Source organism: Pipistrellus hanaki (genome assembly GCF_964339955.1).
Source record: "Pipistrellus hanaki genome assembly, chromosome: 17".
Lineage (NCBI taxonomy): Eukaryota > Metazoa > Chordata > Mammalia > Chiroptera > Vespertilionidae > Pipistrellus > Pipistrellus hanaki.
The window spans coordinates 46040247-46058139 of record NC_140519.1 but is presented as its reverse complement, the minus strand read 5'-3'; the positions used below and the strand labels follow the sequence as shown (position 1 = coordinate 46058139).

The 17893-nt window shown below is 45.5% G+C and overlaps 1 protein-coding gene and 1 long non-coding RNA gene across 3 annotated transcripts in view; one reads left to right on the top strand and one right to left on the bottom strand.

Moving 5' to 3' along the window:
* Positions 1-14324, top strand: part of CYRIB (CYFIP related Rac1 interactor B) — a 103703-nt gene extending 89379 nt beyond the window's left edge. The window contains exons 7-14 of the mRNA XM_084864731.1: positions 3084-3220; positions 4424-4501; positions 6380-6496; positions 7732-7811; positions 8959-9085; positions 10256-10326; positions 11869-12991; positions 13190-14324. Coding sequence (XP_084720857.1) covers positions 3084-3220; positions 4424-4501; positions 6380-6496; positions 7732-7811; positions 8959-9085; positions 10256-10326; positions 11869-11932 — 674 coding nt within the window. The 3' untranslated portion in view covers positions 11933-12991; positions 13190-14324. The remainder of the gene's footprint in view (positions 1-3083; positions 3221-4423; positions 4502-6379; positions 6497-7731; positions 7812-8958; positions 9086-10255; positions 10327-11868; positions 12992-13189) is intronic.
* Positions 4557-7875, bottom strand: LOC311612049. 2 transcript variants are annotated; one of them, XR_014793203.1, is made up of 3 exons: positions 7745-7875; positions 7169-7591; positions 4557-7134 (listed from the first exon to the last, which is right to left on the bottom strand). It is a non-coding gene; the product is annotated as an uncharacterized lncRNA (long non-coding RNA). The 2 variants fall into 2 exon arrangements; XR_014793204.1 differs by having other exon boundaries at positions 4557-5684; positions 7319-7591.
* Positions 14325-17893: the final 3569 nt, after the last annotated feature.

Sequence of the window (17893 nt, the reverse complement as noted above, 5' to 3'; positions counted from 1 at the left end):
AGGTTACATGATTAGACAGTAGACAAACTGTGTTGTCTCTTCTTAGTCTTTCTCCCTCCTGTTCAGGGACTTATTACAGAGACCACCTCCAAGGGTCATAATGAGTGAGTTTATGCAGTACGTTGAGTCCTTGTCACAGGGCTAAATGTACCAAAATCTATTAAAAGGTCCCCAAGTGCCCACAATAATTGTGGTCATGTCTCTTGGCTGTCCTAAATCCCCCCAGACCACATCCTTTGGGTTCTCTTCTGAGGATTCAGCGACTGGTCTTTGATAGTAGGTGGATGGCAGTTGGTGAGAATAAATGGCTCTTGTCTCTCAAGGGAACTTTCTTCTTGGTCCTGAGCTTCAGCCATTCATAGAAGTTCTCTTAAGTTCATTGGCCAACCCAACTTAGTCATATACTTGAGTCCACCGCTAGAGGGCAATGTCTCCTGTCTACCAGAGTGGTAGAGTGCTTTGAATGCTGAAATTAATCCCGAGACTTTATAAAATCTAGTAAATGCAAAAATTTTTGTAACAGTCCAGTTTTTTTAAATAGTATTGGTGGGTGTGTTTTCTTAAGTGTTCTTTCCTGCTCTCATCTCTCCCAAACTTTACTTTCTACTAACATTAACTCTGGTACACAGAATAAATTGTGGGAGAAATAAACCATTTTTCAGAGTAGCCAAAAAATCTTATTCCTCTTAATTGATTTTTCACATCCACATTGCAGCTCTAGGAGCCAGCCATAGGCCTACAATCCATTCTCCACAGTGCAGGTGAGGTGGTGAATGTAAATGCTAGTCTGTAATGCCCCTGTTTACATAGTTTTTCCAGGGATATCAGAATGACAAGGCCAGGGTGCTCATATGGCACACACATTATGTGCATACTAGAGGCCCAGTGCACAATGAAAGGAAATTAATTAGAAGAAATATTTTAATAGTGCTATTCACCCTTTCTCCATAATAGAAGTGTCAACCAAATTCACTGTCCACAATGACAGATGGAAACACATGTGAGCGATTGTCGCCAGTGAGCGCTTTATATATATAAACTTGTTTAATTAGACTTGCTTTCTGATGTAGCTAAACTTTTTCCAGCCCAGTGAAGCACCCCAACTTCTCTTTCAGGTCATTGTCAGCAACATAGCAGTAAATATCAACACAAAACAGATTATTATTGTAGATGATGCAGGGAAAACAAAGGGTGAAATATTTAACTGTAGACTGCTATCTATTTGACTATATTCTAAGCAGTGAGAGAACCTGAAGTCAGGTCCAACATTTCTTCTCTTCAGTCGGGTCAAGTTTCTAAACTTTCTAAATTCCGTTTTCCAGCTAATGAAAAGAAAATAGGATTCTACCAAGTCTCTATCTATCTATGCTCCAGGACTTCTGTGAGGATCAAATGAGATGAGGCATGGGAAAACACTTCACAGACATTTGGTTAAAGTGTGAAATGTTTTCACCTTGCCCTAACTGGTTTGGCTCAGTGGATAGAGCATTGGCCTGTGGACTGATGGTTGGAGGGACACTTAACATTGACCTTTTATGCAGAGAGAGATTGTTTTAATCTCCTCCACGTGCTCTATCCACCGGTATTGGTATTGCAGTGTACTATGTCATGCTCTGGCCCCAGCCCTGTCTGCACACTCTCCCTCATCCTTAGTGGACAATCCATTCTCAGCTCAGATGTCACTTACTCAGGGAGGTCTTTTACTGAACTTCAACTAGATGAGGTCCTATTTTATATCTTTCCATAATACCAAGCATTTCTTCTTAACACACATCACAAATGTAATAATTTCTCTTTCTTTTCTGTATAATCAGGCTCCAGTGGCCATAGGGAGCTGACTATACCTTCATCTCTGTTTCCCCAGCGCCTGGCACATAGTAGGCAGTCAGTATGTTTTTTGACTTTTATAAAAGGATATTATCTGCCATTTGGAGTTACTGTGTGGATGACAGATAATGTCTATGTAGTGTCTAGCCCAGTATCTGGCACATAAAAGACACATAAGTATGTATGGCTGGTAGTAATCAGATTAATATTTCATGAAGTTACAGGCGGCCAGGCAGAATGCTGCTTTATTTGAAAGACAGCTTAATATGGTGGAAAGATAGGCCTGTAGAGTCAGAAACACCTGGCATTTGCTAGCTGCACCCTTGGGGTCTAATCTCTTTGCAACTCAGTTTATCCACGGGATACCCATGTCATAATTGATGCTGAAAGTTAAATGAGAGAGTGGGTTAAGCTCACTGGATGGGTGTTGGTTCACCATTAAGTAAGTCTTTATCAATAGGAGAGCTAATATTTTTTTAAGTTAAGGGTTGATGATCTAACAAATTTATTATCATTAAAAAATTCTTGTTTATTGACCTGACACTTACTCATTAATTTCTAATCATCATCTGACTCTAAGCTGTTTTTTTTTTTCTGAATAGAGTCTAGCATTGTTTTTTGATTCTGTAATCTGTAACTAAGAGTGTGATTTCTATAACTTTTTTGAATGAAATGCCACTATTTACATTTTTAAATACAGTATTGATTAACTTGGCATTCCAAAAGTAGCACTTATTTTAAAACCATTTTTCTTAAACTCAGAAAGCTAATTATTAAATCAAAATATTTGTTTCCTTTAGTAACTGAAAGAAAACAGTTTCTGTTTATAAATAAGCAGCAAATTCAAAGTATGAGAAGTTGGTCCTTCGTTCCTAGCCATGGACAGATTTGACCGTGTGGACATAGGGCCACTGTAGACGTTACTTGACTGTGGGTAACAATGACCATTTCATAACAGTCAACACTGCAGATTGGTAAATGTAGTATAAAGGGCGCTCTCTGATCCTTTTACATTTTGTAAAAGGTTCCAATTTGCATTACTTTAAACTTGAGTTTATAGATTACAAAACTGAATTAGTCTCTCTAAGGTTTTTATTCTAAATAGTATCAGTTTGTGTGATTGTATTTAGATGATCTGGATTTTAAAGGGAACTTTCATGGAATTTGAAATCATTACATTTATAAATTGTTCACTTTCTAATTAACAAATACCAGGAGATACAAACAACATTTAAATCTTTTCTTTTTTCCTTTAGAAGCAGCATTAAGAGGCCTTCTGGGAGCCTTGACAAGTACCCCATACTCTCCCACCCAGCACCTAGAGCGAGAGCAGGCTCTCGCTAAGCAGTTCGCAGAAATCCTTCACTTCACACTCCGGTTTGATGAACTCAAGGTAGGATTCCGGCTGGCCTTGACTTTGTGAAAGCATGCGTCCCTCATAGAACACCAGGAGGGACGCGTGGAGACCTGGCTGAAATGTGCTTAAGTGATGGCTGATGTCCTTAGCAAAAAGGAAACTGGGTATAAAAAGTCATGGCAGGCCTTTTGATACACGCATAGCAAATTACCCGATATTCAGCCTTCACTTAACTTTGTTTAAAAAAGATCTCTGAAAGAATATTGACCTTTTCTGATATATTTTTTTTTCCTTTCTGCTCACCTCCAGTTTATCTCTATTTTCTTTTATATAAAAATGTTAACCCCTCAGTTTACCTGTCTATGTGCCTGTCTACCTGCCTCCCTCCACTGTGGGAGGGGTGTGTGGGAGCAAGCACTAGCTCTCCCAGCACCTGGGAGCAGGCCTTGTGACTTCCCAGGCCCTCGGATGCCTTGCCTGGGAAATGGAAGAGCAGGATTCCTAACTTCAGCCTTCTATGATTATATCTCAGACAGCTGTTCTCTTTTATTAACACTTACAGCACAGATGATTTATACACACAATTGTAGTCAGTCTGGAGATTGTCCTGTTGACCATGTATGCTTGTTTCTGGTGTAATTCCAAAGCAAGTGCCTGCAGGGTTTTTCTTGTTTTCGTTTTTTGGTAATCCTATGTTTTGGCAAAGCACCTTTTAGTATATTAAATGAAATTATTGAGAAAAAGAAGGGAAACTTACCATGACTAAAAAACAGTCTGTACATTTTGAATGTTCAGTGGGGACTGAGTGCATTGTGAACATGATTTACTTGTTCACACATCAAAAAAAGCCATCTTGCCAGGACCGGTTTGGCTCAGTGGATAGAGCGTCGGCCTGCAGACTGAAAGGTCCAGGGTTCGATTCCGGTCAAGGGCATGTACCTCGGTTGCGGGCGCATCCCCAGTAGGGGGTGTGCAAGAGGCAGCTGATCGATGATTCTCTCTCATCAATGTTTCTAACTCTCTATCCCTCTCTCTTCCTCTCTGTGAAAAATCAATAAAATATATTTAAAAAAAAAAAAAAAAGCCATCTTGGTGATACCAGTTTTATTTGTTAAAAGTGTTACTATAAATTGGGAATGCTACTTCACTAGTTAAAAGTGTATTTAGTAGATTTTCACTTAATTTTTTCAGTATCATTTATTACCTACTCCATTTTTCTTTCACAACTGTCTTCTTTAGATGACAAATCCTGCCATACAGAATGATTTCAGCTATTATAGAAGAACATTGAGTCGAATGCGGATTAATAACGTTCCAGTAAGTTAACACTTTGAATTAGGGGTGGTAATAATAACTCATCTCTCGGTTAGTACAAGTTCTTCTTTTATTTGTTCATTTGCTCATTCATTCTGATAAAATTAAAGCTAGTAAGCAAGCTGTGGGCCACCACAGGTGTGGGAAGAAAGAGCAAAATGTAGGAAACCATATGGTATTGACTCCTCTGACACACTTGTTCTCTTAAATTTCTACGACTACAATAAAATTTTTTGTCTATGTGACATTGATGCCGGATTTCTCTGTGTAGTCTCATTTTAACGATATAATTTGTGAGTTGGTGGATTTGAGCGTTTTGTCCCCATATTCATCAAATGGAAGACTCCGGGGAGGAACCGGTCTGGGAGAGTGTGGCCGGGGGTCTGGCTGGCTGAGCGAGTGGCTTCTGCGCCTGCTCCTGCCTAGCAGAGCACTGCTTCTGCTGCTTCAGGCGCGTGAGCCTCTGGACTCCTCCTCCTCTTAGCTGTTTCATACACTTTCTACTGCTTAGGAGTCAGAGGTCTGCCATGAGGAAAACCTTAAATTTGAAGAAATATTACATTTTTCTCGATATATTGAGGACCTACTTGTGTGGAAAACAGGGAAATTTCTAGGATCAGCCCTAGCCTCTAGTAGACGGTTTAATAAAGAATATTGCGTAGATGTATGAAAAGATGCTGAGTGGCATCAGAGGTTAAAAACACCAAAGGACACCATTCTTTTTCTTCTTCATTGATGAGTGTTGTGTGAGGTGGTTGCTCCTAAGACAGGTCCTGGGTTGGGGGAAGAAGCAGCTGTGCCTTGCATCGGTTAGATTTTGCGGAGCCCAGTTGCTGCTGTGAGACTGCCGTATCACCTGCAAATAAAGAAAAGCACCACACTCAGTGCTCTGTGAGAGCCGTCACTCAGGGCCAGAGACACCAGTCACCTTGAACTGTCGTTCGCCATCAACAGTTTTAAGTCAGTCCGGTCCTTGTCGAGTGAAGCGTCTCTCCAAGGGCTTCCCCGTGTCACCTGCTGACTGCATCCCAGTGGAAGCCCCTCGCGCTCCTTTCCGCGGTCGTTCTGTAGCCGGAGAGCTCATTGTCTGACCGGTGGTCTTCTTTCATGGTACACCCTGCCCACGGCCATCAGCTTGCTTGCTTTACAACACCGATGTTGTCATTCCTTTTCTCTGATGTTTTACCTGGTTCACCAGCGCAGACAAGATATTAGGCAGCATTTAACACCCTCTACATCCCACCCCACCTTCCTTCCCAGCCTGTCTTCCACTATTGCTGCCTCTTAGTACCCGGAGCACATCGAGTTACGGGGAATTACACTTCCACGTCATTAGCGAGCATGCTCTTCCCCTCCACCAACGGGGTGAACCTGCCCAGCATCACCTCCAAAGCCCAGCCCGCCCATGAGTCCATTTTAGTTTCTTCCAGCCCAACTTAGCCTCACCCTCTCCGTGCTAGTGTGGGTGCGTGTGTTCCCTGAGGGGCAGGGTGCGACGTCATAGTCACCCTCCCGTCCTCCACAGCATGTAGAGTGATCCCTGGTACCCAGAGGCAGCCTGTCAGTGTCCTCTTTCATTGCTTAATATTAAAAATGCAGGGTGGGGCAAAGTATGTGAGTATGCAAAACAGAGCTTATTGCATTACTCTTAGTGTGTTTTTTTCTCATACCAACAACTGTAAACCTACTTTTATCCCACTCCGTATTTTTTAAAGAGGTTATCTTTTATAAAAAGTTTATTGTCCTTTTTAATCTTTATTTTTGAAAACTACTTGAAGGTCTAAAATATAGTTTAAGTGTTTATTAGACTAATTTAGCAAGCATGAGACCCTGTATAATCATCTCTGAGCTGATGGCCAGGTGCTCTTATTTTCCATGCAGGCAGAAGGAGAAAATGAAGTAAACAATGAGCTGGCAAATCGAATGTCTTTGTTTTATGCCGAGGCAACGCCGATGCTGAAGACCTTAAGTGATGCCACAACAAAGTTTGTATCAGAGGTGAGCATTGCCGGGAAGTTTCTCTGTGGTGCTGCTCTGCCTGTCTGCGCACACGATGACCCAGCACGTCCCGAGACTGGGAATAGCAGCTCTAAGCCCCTGCCCCGAGGCCCACGTGTGCACAAGGACCCACCTGTTTGCAGCCTCCCTCTGGGTGTATGGTTGACTCTCCAGTCGTATTGTGACCAAACCAAAGTCTTGATTTTTCACCAACCCCTGCCTTGGCCCAGTCTCTCCTGTCTCAGTTGAGAGTACCACTGTAGCCCAGCTGGTATTGCTCTGGTTGAGGGTCGACCAACCCACCAAGAGGTCACTGGTTCAATTCCCGGTCAGGGCATATGCCCAGGTTGAGGGCTTGATTCCTGCTAGAGGGTGTGCAGGAGGCAGCTGATTGATGTTGATTCTCTCCCATTGATGCTTCTACCTCTCCCTTATCTCTCTAAAATCAATAAAAACACCTTTTTTTTTTTTTTTTTAAAGAGTACCACTGTAAAGGCACATCTTGTTTTATTATGCTTCACCTTACTGCACTTCACAAATGTTGCATTCTTTACCAATTGAAGGCAAAACCTCCCACCAGTACGACTCGCTTTATTGCAGTTGTCTGGAACCGAACCCGCAATATCTCCGAGGTCCGCCTGTACAAATAACTATGGCTTATTGATGGTCTGCCTATACAAATAACTATGGCTAAATTTCTTTCTTTATCTTACCCCCTCTGCCCACCCCATCAGACAGTCTTACCGGCTCCAGTATAAATGCTGAATCTGAAAACTGAACCCCTCTCTTGCTTCCTCTCCACATGAGCCCACTCCCTCTCACCTGGATGACTGTTCTGATTGCTCTTATTCCACTCTGGCCCCTGGTAGTCCTTTCTCCAAAGAGCAGGCAAGTCTTCTTAAAACAGAAACCTCGTTTCCTTCCTCTGCTCAGCATGTTTCCAGTGACTTCCCAGTTCCCTTGAGATGAAATCCACACAGTCCTGGCCTCCGGCCCTGTCTGCGTGCTGCGCTGTTTCCCCAGCTGAGTGCACGCCTCTCGGAGACAGGCCACGGCTGCCTAGCTGGGCTATATCCTCAGAGCTGAGAGCAGTACCTAGGATCAAAATGAAGAGTAGGAACCAAATATTAAAGTTGCCAATTTTTCATGTTATGGTAGGTTTTAGCTATATATATATATATATACACCTATATACTAATTCACTTTCACTCTCTGTTTTCCGTGCACCTTGACAGAATAAGAACTTACCCATAGAAAACACCACGGACTGTCTGAGCACCATGGCCAGCGTGTGCAGAGTCATGCTGGAAACGCCGTGAGTATCGTGTGGGCCAGTCTCTCACTTGCATAATCCTGTGGAATGGTTGCCCAGATGGGAACATGTCGTAATTGTAAGGTGGAAATTAAGGCAATTCCAGGTAACTAGTGTAATATTTGAGCAAAATTAAAATAACTTGGCAGCTTCATGGAACTTCTGGTTAACTGTCGGTCCAGCTGCTTTTCAGGTGCCTGAGACCAGCCAGACTAACTGAGACTCTTCCTAATGGAGATTTTGTGGGGCTTTGGGGGGAAGGGGAGGAGTTTTAATGCTCTTTCCGTTTTGGTTTTTATAAACATTCTCTATTCTTCTGCTCACCCCCTTTCCTCTGTATGAGTCCTCAGTCTTCATTTTTTCACCACTCGCCTGAGTCCCCTCCTGGGTTCTCCTCTCACGCCGTTCAGGATGTCTGCCTCATGCTGTCGTAGGCAGAAAGACTCCATCCTGCGCTCCTAAATATATGGTCTTACTTATAACCGGGGCTTTTGTGGAGCTTTGCGTTTTCCACAGTACTATATTGTGTACCCGCCTCCCAGGAGACCTTAGGAAGCATGAGGGCGTCTGTTCACCCTCCTTCCTCTCTTCCTCCCTTAGGAGGTGAGGCCTGGGGAGTGAAGGCACTTGTGCACAGTGACTGACCCCATAGGCTCAGGACTCTTCATCCCTGGCCAGAATTCTCTACTGGGGCAGGAGGCCTTTTATATAGACAGATGAGAGAATAGTACAATCACATTTTAGGGAATTAAAATCCACTAATGCAGTAATGTGTTGAGATAAATCAGCCCAGACACACTCGCTCAGTTAAGCTGGTGACTTTTTCATCACATTGGTGATAGCACTTATTCACAAACTTTCACTTGGGGGCTACTTTGGGTTTCTCAAAAATGGTCTGATCTCTGCTAGCATAGTATACTCAGGTGCATAGAAAGACCATAGGGCGGTATACTCAGGTGCACAGAGAGACCGTGGAAGGTAAGTGCTGACTCCCCCGCACCCCTGGCTGGGATCGCTATTACAGGGGAGAGGGGCGGCTTCCTGTTAGCACCTCTCAGGTTAACAGTGTGTCTTCCAGCATCAGCTTGAGAGTTGAATCAGCGAATTCGTTTGTGACGAGCCTCATGCATCGTGTCCTCTCTGCCCTCAGGGAATACAGAAGCAGGTTTACAAACGAAGAAACCGTGTCGTTCTGCTTGAGGGTAATGGTGGGCGTCATCATTCTCTATGACCATGTACATCCAGTGGGAGCATTTGCTAAAACCTCAAAAATTGATGTAAGTGACCTTGTTTCATGTAATTCCCATAATATCATAAAAGCCGGAGGCTGTTTGATGTGAAGCCCAGGCTGCCAGTCTGTGATGTGCTGGCCGTTGGCCTCCTCCGGCAGTGTTCCTCCAGCCTGGGTACAGGCGGGAGAATGACGGGAGGAGTGTTGTCATTTAGAGCACGTCCTTGTAGGGAGACCTCACACTCCTGCATATTGGGCAATATAAATAATCCGACATAAGAAAAAATTGTGTCCTTTCATTTGTTTGACCAAAGGCCATTTCAAACAAAAGATTTATATCTAAACATGCAGGGTAGGGTAAAAGTAGATTTAGCTTTATAAGTACAGAAACAGAGTTTATTCTTGCATTAATTATTAGCTAATTGCATTATTTTCCATGGGGACGATTGTAGGCCTATTTTGCCCACCTGTATGTGAAGCACCAGTCAAGGTGCTCCAGCTAATACAGGTGAAGACCACACATTTTCCCTCCTGCAGTCCTAGTAATCTGTGGCTCTGGCCAGGTTTCTCTGTTCTGTAACTTCTCCCCCTCTCACCTGTTCGTCAGAATTATAACCAGGGCTGGCTGGGAATTGTCTTCTGGGTCCCTTTCCCAGCGGGGCAGGCTCTCAGCACTCCTGTCTGGATTGCTGACTGCCTGCATTAGTGCCCATTATGTGGAAAGAGAAGTGAGTTCATTTGTTGAGTGATTACTGTGTCCCAGGAATTTTTCACTCAATCTTTCCGAAATTACTCCTAAGGGAAATTTAGGGAAATGAAATAATACAATGGCTCGTGAATGGTGAGCAGGATTTGGGTATTTTGAGCCCATGTCACCATGTGTGTCTATCTGAAGAGCGCCTTCTCTCCTTGCCAGGGGTGTGTGTGTGTGTGTGTGTGTGTGTGTGTGTGTCCGTCCCTCTAAAAGGCCACTCAGCACCTTTAGGAAGTCCTTCCCTAGCTCAACTGGGTTTCTCATTAGTATGGTTGACTGAGTTGGTTCTTAAAAAGTTTTATTTGACCAACGGAAAATAATAAGACTTGGGTATTTTTCTCTGTTTAAAAGTAATTCCATTTGTTGTGTGAGTTCTGTGGTTGCGGTGCTAGTGTAAGTATTACTGTTTTGAAAGTCATGTTAGATGAAAAAAGATTTTCACCTTTTCTGTTTTCTCCTTAGATGAAAGGTTGTATCAAAGTTCTTAAGGACCAGCCTCCTAATAGTGTAGAAGGTCTTCTCAATGCTCTCAGGTGGGTATATGTCCCTGCACATGTGGGTCGGAAAGTGCATGTAAGAACGTGCTTCACAGTGTGCGGAGCACAAGGCTGTGAACGTAAATGTTCACGTTAGGAACGTAAAGCTCTCCTTCTTATTGGTAATTTTGCTTCAGCTACCTAGTAAGCATATGTTTGTCTCTACTTCTCTAAGCATTTACTTTGAGTGCAAATATTTCTTTAATTTTTAAATTGATTTGAAACTAACCTAATAGGAATAGAGTTTAAATTTCTTAAATTCAGAGAGACGGTGTATGTGCCTGTTTATAATGATATATTCCTATGTGAGATTCTTGTAAGCCAAGTTGATAGAGAGTAAGTTCTGCCTGAGCTATCTCCACGACATAGCCCACGTTCAAGCCTTGGGACCCTGTTTGCATTGCTCCTCGTCTGGTCCGAGCTTTGGTCACCTGGACCGCGTAACAGCACCCCGGTTAGTCCCACTGCTGCTCCTTCTGCTCCCTCGGCGCCATAGCAACCCTTTGAGAACATCAGTGAAGTCACACATCGCTCCCCTGCTTCGTATCCTGCCCTGGCCCTCACGGACCTCAAAATAACCTCCACACTCCTCCCTGGGCCCGCAGCCTCTGGGTGAGCTGGGCGGTCCTGGCTCAGGCTTTCCTCCTTTGCAGCCAGCTCACCCTTCTGCGTGCAGGTATCTTACCATCGCTCTTCCTCTGCTCACTTGTGAGCTCCTGGAGCCGCCTGGCACATAGTAGGCTTGCTTATTGGATTTCTGCTGTTACAGAAATCCTGTCGTGAATCTTCTCTTAAAATACTTCTAGTGATTCTTTTTAGATTCTTAATTTGTATTTACAAACTTAGAGCAAAACACCCCTGCCTGGAAATAACGTGCCTGGAGAGCTGAGACATGGATGTGGCAAGTAGAACTGTCCTGAAGATGAGTGTGGGGAGCAGGGCCGCAGCCCTCGCTGTGCGGGAGTGAGGAAGTAGGGATCTAGGCTCTGGGCCACGTGGCCCTGTCCCAGCTCCTCAACTCTGCACGTAGTGAGAAGGTAGCCACAGGCCATGCTGACGTGACTCCCTCTGGTTGCGTTCCAGTAAAACTGAAAACTCAGTTTGTGTGATTTCCATGTTAACATGAAGTATTACTTCTATTTTTATTCACCTCCACCCCACCCCAACCACCTAAAAATGTAAGAATATGCTCAGCTCACAGGCCATACAAAAATAGGTAGTAGGTTGGATTTGGCTCAGAGGCTACAATTTTTCGACCCCTGAGTTAGAACAATAATTTTCCTCTGAGTGAGAAGTTACAGTCTATTGTTTACTTGAGAATTTAACCAGATCTTCCCAACAGGGCAGTTCTAGCCGTTTCCCAGCTGCGGGCTCTGCGTCTGGAAGGCCGTGGGAGGACCAGCGCGGAGCCTGAGCCCGCTGACGCTGGGGCAAAGGCCCGACAGAGAAGGTGGCCTGGCCAGTCGCTCGGCTTCTCATAGAGCCGGATGCCAGTGATGTGTGTTTTCTAACTCCCTACATGGGTGTTTTTCCCGTCAGGTACACAACAAAACATTTGAACGATGAGACTACCTCCAAGCAAATCAAATCCATGCTGCAATGACACTCCGGAGCGAGCGCCTGCGGTGACCGCGGATGCAGTTTTTAGTGATTGCAATTACTCTCTCATTTACTCCCGCTTTATTTCTTCCTCTGTCCCTCTGCCCTCTTTTTTAATCATGTTCTTGTTCTTAAGACTTCTTTTCTGTGCCAAAATCTGTCAAGCTATACCCTGGAGGGGTTGCCTTTCAGACAGGCCGCCTGAGGCAGCTAATCATGCATCGCATTGGGGTCTCCACTGAGAGAAATTCTGTGACTTGAACTAAATATTTTTAAATGTGGATTTTTTTTGAAAACTAATATTTAATATTGCTTCTCCTGCATGGCGAAACTGCCTACTCTGCTATTTAAAACCCTCAATGACTTTATTTTCTACTGCCGCTTTTTCCATGTGCAGCCAAATGAAAATGTTTAAATTAATTGTGTTGTACAGATGGTACCCAACACAAAAACTTTTTTTAAATTAGTAAGACTGTTGTTTAAAGTTTTAAGTTTGCATTTTGACCTTTTTGTAAGGATGTATGTTGTGTGTTTAACCTTTATTAACTAACGTTAAAACTGTGATGTGTGCGTAGAGTATTACGTATGCATGTTCATGTTTAAAGAATGGCTGTTGATAAAATAAAAGTCAGCTTTCATTTTTCTAAGTGTGGCCTGGTTTTCTGAGGTTTGGTTTTAGGCGTCCAGGGCTCTCCCATTGCATATTTTCACGAAATGCACGTAGACATTACACAATCTCTCTTCTTTTAGGAGAGAGCTGGGTCTGTGAATAGCATTTTTCTTTAGTATTGTCTGTGTGCACCCCATTTCCATTGCTTTCCTAAGCTTGCCGAGGGCAGTAAGATGGACTGCTACCCTGCTTCCCTCGTGTGGATGGAGTAACTGAAGGACGCCCACTCTTGCGTGGTCTGGTTCCCCAGGAGCGAGGGTGCAGCGGACGCAGAGGGGGAGGAAGAGCCTTCATGCTGGGAAGGGAGCGAGCGTGCGGGGCTCCCAGGAGGAGCTGAAGGCCCTGATCCCCTGCGTGGGAGAAGACAAGCATGCTTGTCGTCCAAGGCCCTAAGCCAGGGGTCCTCAAACTTTTTAAAGTGGGGGCCAGATCACGGTCTCTCAGAGAGCTGGAGGGCCGGACTATATGAACTACTAATTCCTACTGTAACACCTTGGCTGCGCTCACTGCCCAAAAAACCTGGCGGGCAGGATCAGACTCCCCTGGGGGCTGCATGTGGCCCGCGGGCTGTAGTTTGAAGACCCCTGCAAGCCTTACTTGGTGAATGTGCAGATGGGCGACGCTGCTGAAGGCTCTCTAGTCCACACAGGCCGGTGCTTCAATGAGGACAGAGTCCAAGCTCTGACACCTTTAAAAGGGTTACCCATGGACACGGCTCCTGGAGGCTCTGGGCGGCCGCACGGCCCAGCACGTGCTCGCCCATTGCAGCCGCCTCTGCGCTCGCTGTTGAGACTGTTGCACGCCATGTCCCACGTCATGCCCTGAGCCTGTCAACTTCCTCCCTCACATCCACCTGACCTTCCCAGGACCAGCCCTGGGGAGAGCATTCTCCAGGTCCTTCTGGGCCCTTCTGAGAGTATTGTCCTGGGTTAAATTGTGAACCCACAAAAGGTGTGCTCACCCGCAAACTGCAAATTCGATCTTATTGGGAAACAGTTTGTGCAGCTGAAACTGAGGTTTGTAGTTAAGACTATCCTGGGTTGGAGTGGCCTAAATCCAACGTCAGCTCTGTAAGAGGAAGGAAGGGGACGGGCACAGAGCAGGAGTCCACGGGAAGGTCCAGGCGGAGGTGCAGTGCAGCTACAAGCCAGGGAACACGGAATGGCTGGCACCGCCTGTCACAGGCCGCATTCTCCCTCAGCCTCAGCACCAAGCCTGCGGACACCTTGATCTCCAACTCTGTCTTCCAGGACTGAGACTAACCACTCGTGGGAATGCGTTATGGCAGCCGGAGCAACTAGGACAGGTATCTCCACCAGCCCCCTTCGGTAACGTCCTTCAGGGTAATTTTTTTGATCCTCAGAACTGGAGGAGGTCCATGGGTGATGTTCCTTCCGCACCCCGAGGACCTTGTGCCAACCACAAATTTCAGGCAGGACCAGAGAACCAAACACAAATTAGAATGACACAGCCGGGACAAGGATCACCCTGTGGCCCGCCGCCAGCCCAGTGCACACCTGCGTGTTGGAAAGGACGGAGAACCCTAACTGCACCGGGATTCCCAGCTAGTCTGCGGGCCAGCCTGCCCAAACTGCCTGTGTTTGTGAACCAAAGCATTTCTACATTTTTAAAAGGTTGGGAAAAATCAAAAGGACAACATTCTGTGGCATGTATAAAATATATGAGATTCAAATTCTGTCCATAAATAAAATTTTATTGGAACACAGCCTCATTGGGTTGTTTATATGTCACTTTGAACTACTTTTGCGACACTGTAGTAGAAGGGAATTCTTGTGATTGGGGCCATGTGACCTTCAGAGTGAAAATATTTACCATCTGGCCCTTTGCAGAGTTTATTGACCCCTCCTCTAATGATAAGAGCAAATTAATTTGAGAACTGAATGTCTTTTTTTATTTTTTATTCTTACCCAGGATATTTTTCCCATCAATTTTTGGAGAGTGGAAGGGAGGGAAGGAGGTGGGTGTGGGGGGGAGAGAGAGAGAGAGAGAGAGAGAGAGAGAGAGAGAGAGAGAGAGAGAGAGAGAGAGAGAGAGAGAGAGAGAGAAACATTGATTGGTTGCCTTTTGCACTCGACCAGAGCCAGGGATTGAACCTGCAACCAAGGCATGTGCCCTTGACTGCGAATTAAACCTGCAACCCTTTGGTGCATGGGCCAATGCTCTAAGCATTGAGCTACACCAGCAAGGGCCCAGATGTCGATCTTAAATGTTATCACCACAGAATAAAGGGTACTTTTGTGAGGTGATAACCTAATTGTGGTAATCACTGTATTATATATGTGTATGAGATCATCACATCACATTGTACCCTTACATTTGTGCTATATGCAATATCTCAATAAAGAGGAAAAATACAGTAATAAAATTCAGCTTCCAGCTTCCCTTTAGAGACTGATTCAGAAGATGATTCAGAAGAAATGGAGTGAGGTCAGGACTCTGTGTTTCCACAAATGTCCCAGGTGATTTTGATGCAAGGGGTCCCCATGGCACCCTGAGCACAGCTGGCACACGTGGCCCAGAGAAGTGTGGGGGCTGCAGGTGTGGGATGTGAGGCCCCAGCAGGGATACCCTCGGCTCCGCTGACCTGGCGGCTCTCCACCCTACACTCTTCACTTTGCAGATGGTGAGGAGACACGCTTTGCAGAAGGTGAGTTCCAGACTGGGCAAATTTCTTTGCCTAGACTTTGGGCCCCCCTGAACCTTGACCCCGATTTGGGGGTTAAATGGAAAGCCTGTGTGTCACCCCAATTTTAACCGAAGGAGGCCTAGAAGGAAGGTTAGGATGTGTTATAAATTAATGGGTGATGGTGTGTTTGCAGTTTGACAGCCAAAGCCTTAGAAGTGACTTGAAGTAAGGCTTAAACTGAAACAAAGGGAGGTGAACTCTTGCTATTTGGGGGACAGATTCCAGCTAGAGGAATTCACTAAAGGAAGAAATTCCTGGCATGTGGACAGCTGGAATGAGGGAGGAAATTAATTGGAAAGTGAAGTCAAGTGCATGCAGGCCGTTGTTGATCGTTATCATGACTTTATTTTTACTTGAAGTTTGATCGGCAGGCAGTACAGAGGTTAGATTCCCCAGTGAGGTAAGTGATGCCCTGTTGAAAAGATGCTGCGTGTGGACAGTAGACTGGGCAGAAGCGGGAAGTCTAGATAGGGAATTGTGATAATCCAGATAGGAGGTGATGGTGGATGGGGTGGGGCGTAGGCCCTGGAAGTGATAAAAAGCGATCAGATAGACCCTGGCAGAGTCAACAGCTGCAAGAGTGTAGGGACATGGCTTCCTACAGCTCTGACACTCAGGAGGAGTCAGGAAAGTAATTCTGAAACGGGCTGGTTGGTAGGGAGTGAGGTGGATGAAGAAGCAAGAGGTGAGAGGGAGGAAGCATGAGTGGTGGGAATCAGGGCAGCTGTGAGGCCTCCAGGGAAGAAATTCTGGAAAGATGAGTCACCATGCTCTCAGGGAATGTGTAAGGACAAGCTTACCTTCCAGTTTTCTGTAGTTTTCCATTTTTAGAAGGTGTATGGTTGGTGTCCCCACACTAAAGCTAATGGTCCATGGAGTTGAGGACTTCATCCTACTAATCTTGATACCCCAACCCTAGAAAATGAGTAGAAGGTGTAGACCCCAATCCTAGAAACTAGCTGGCCAACTGGCTGGCTCAGTGAGGGTGGGAGGACTCTGAGAAGCTCGTGTCCTGTATAAGGAAAGGGAGAGGGGATGTGGGGGAGAGCAGAAGAGGAGGAGCTCATGACTGAACCTCTAAGGCCTTGGGGTGGGGAAGGGGAAAGAAGAGGAGGAGGGGGAGGAGAAGGGGAAGCAGGTGTGAGGCAGGGAGGGGCTGGGAGAAGTCTCCATGAAAGCCTGTGAACAGGGACACGCTGGAAAAGAGCTAGTGGAGAATTTACAAGGAAATAACGTGCTGGGCAATGGCCACCCCACCTCAGTCTCCCTTGAATCCTTAAGTATGATAAACTGGCGTCGTTTACTCTTACGCAGGGCACCAACAGAAGATTCCTGGGCGAGGTTTGCCAGGAAGGAGGCATGAAAGGGAGGAACGTGGAACTTCTGCTTTTCCTAAATAGCTGCTTCCCCATCAGCGGTTCTCATGGAGCAGGATCAGGGATGCTTAACTGCAGCTACACACTTAAATCCTTTCTGTGGGATGTTAGGGGTTTCGGGATGGAAAACGGAACTGGGGAAGGAAAGCTAGCGGCAGCTTATGGTTATGTTGGTTTTAAACAAAGCCTGATGAAACCTGCCGGCTATCCTGGACTCACATAACTCGCCCAAATAGCTGAGTCACGTTTTCTTGGCTTCTGGAATGTTCCAGAGCAGGGCAGGGCTGTTAGGTGCTGGCTTGTGGCACAATTGTATGTGCACATACAAAATTGTGTATTTCGAGTCTATTTTTTTTTAAATATTGATTTCAGAGAGGAAGGGAGAAAGAAAAACATCAATGATGAGAGAGAATCATTGATTGGCTGCCTCCTGCATGCCCCCTACTGGGGATTGAGCCTGCAACCCAGACATGTGCTCTTGGTGAGAATTGAACCGGGGACCCTTCTTTCAATCCCCTGCCAACACTTATCTACTGAGTCAAACCAGCTAAAGCTTCGAGTCTATTGTTTTTGCATTGCAAATTATAGAAAGTAAATTCAGTTTGGGGGAATTCTTTGGTCTGGTGGGTCCGGTAGAAAGCACAGCTGTGAGCCCTCTGGCGCCTGGGGTGGGTATCCCATTCCCCAGTGGGAAGGGCAGGGGTGGGACGGGCACGAACAGTGGATGGAAGAAGGGGGATAAGCGCTGTGTGAAGCACCCTCAGCTGCCCTTCTGAGCGTCAGTCCGGGATTGCCTGCTCCCACAGGCTCCCTCTGCCAGGCATTCCCTTCCCCCATCAGGCCACAGGAGAGATCATGACAAATTAGAAAGTAAATGGGTTTGGGGCAAGTTGTTTTGTCCTTTTACAAAGAAATCTCCTTTCTCTTTATTAAAGATAGCTGTAAGATGGATTGTACGTGACACACAGGAGGGGTAGGTAGCATTGATTCCAACTGAACCAAGGCTCTGCCCAGGGTCCCTCATGTACCTCTTCTCTCCTGAAGCATATCTCTATCTTTCCTGCAGACACACAGCCATATCTTACACAGGGTGTTTAAGGTGGCATGTGGTCAAATAAGTTGTCCCAGCAGTCATTCATCCATGAATGAACCTATGAATCAGATTTGCTCAGATTGTTCTCCAGGTCAGGAACAGACATGCTCTGCTTCTGG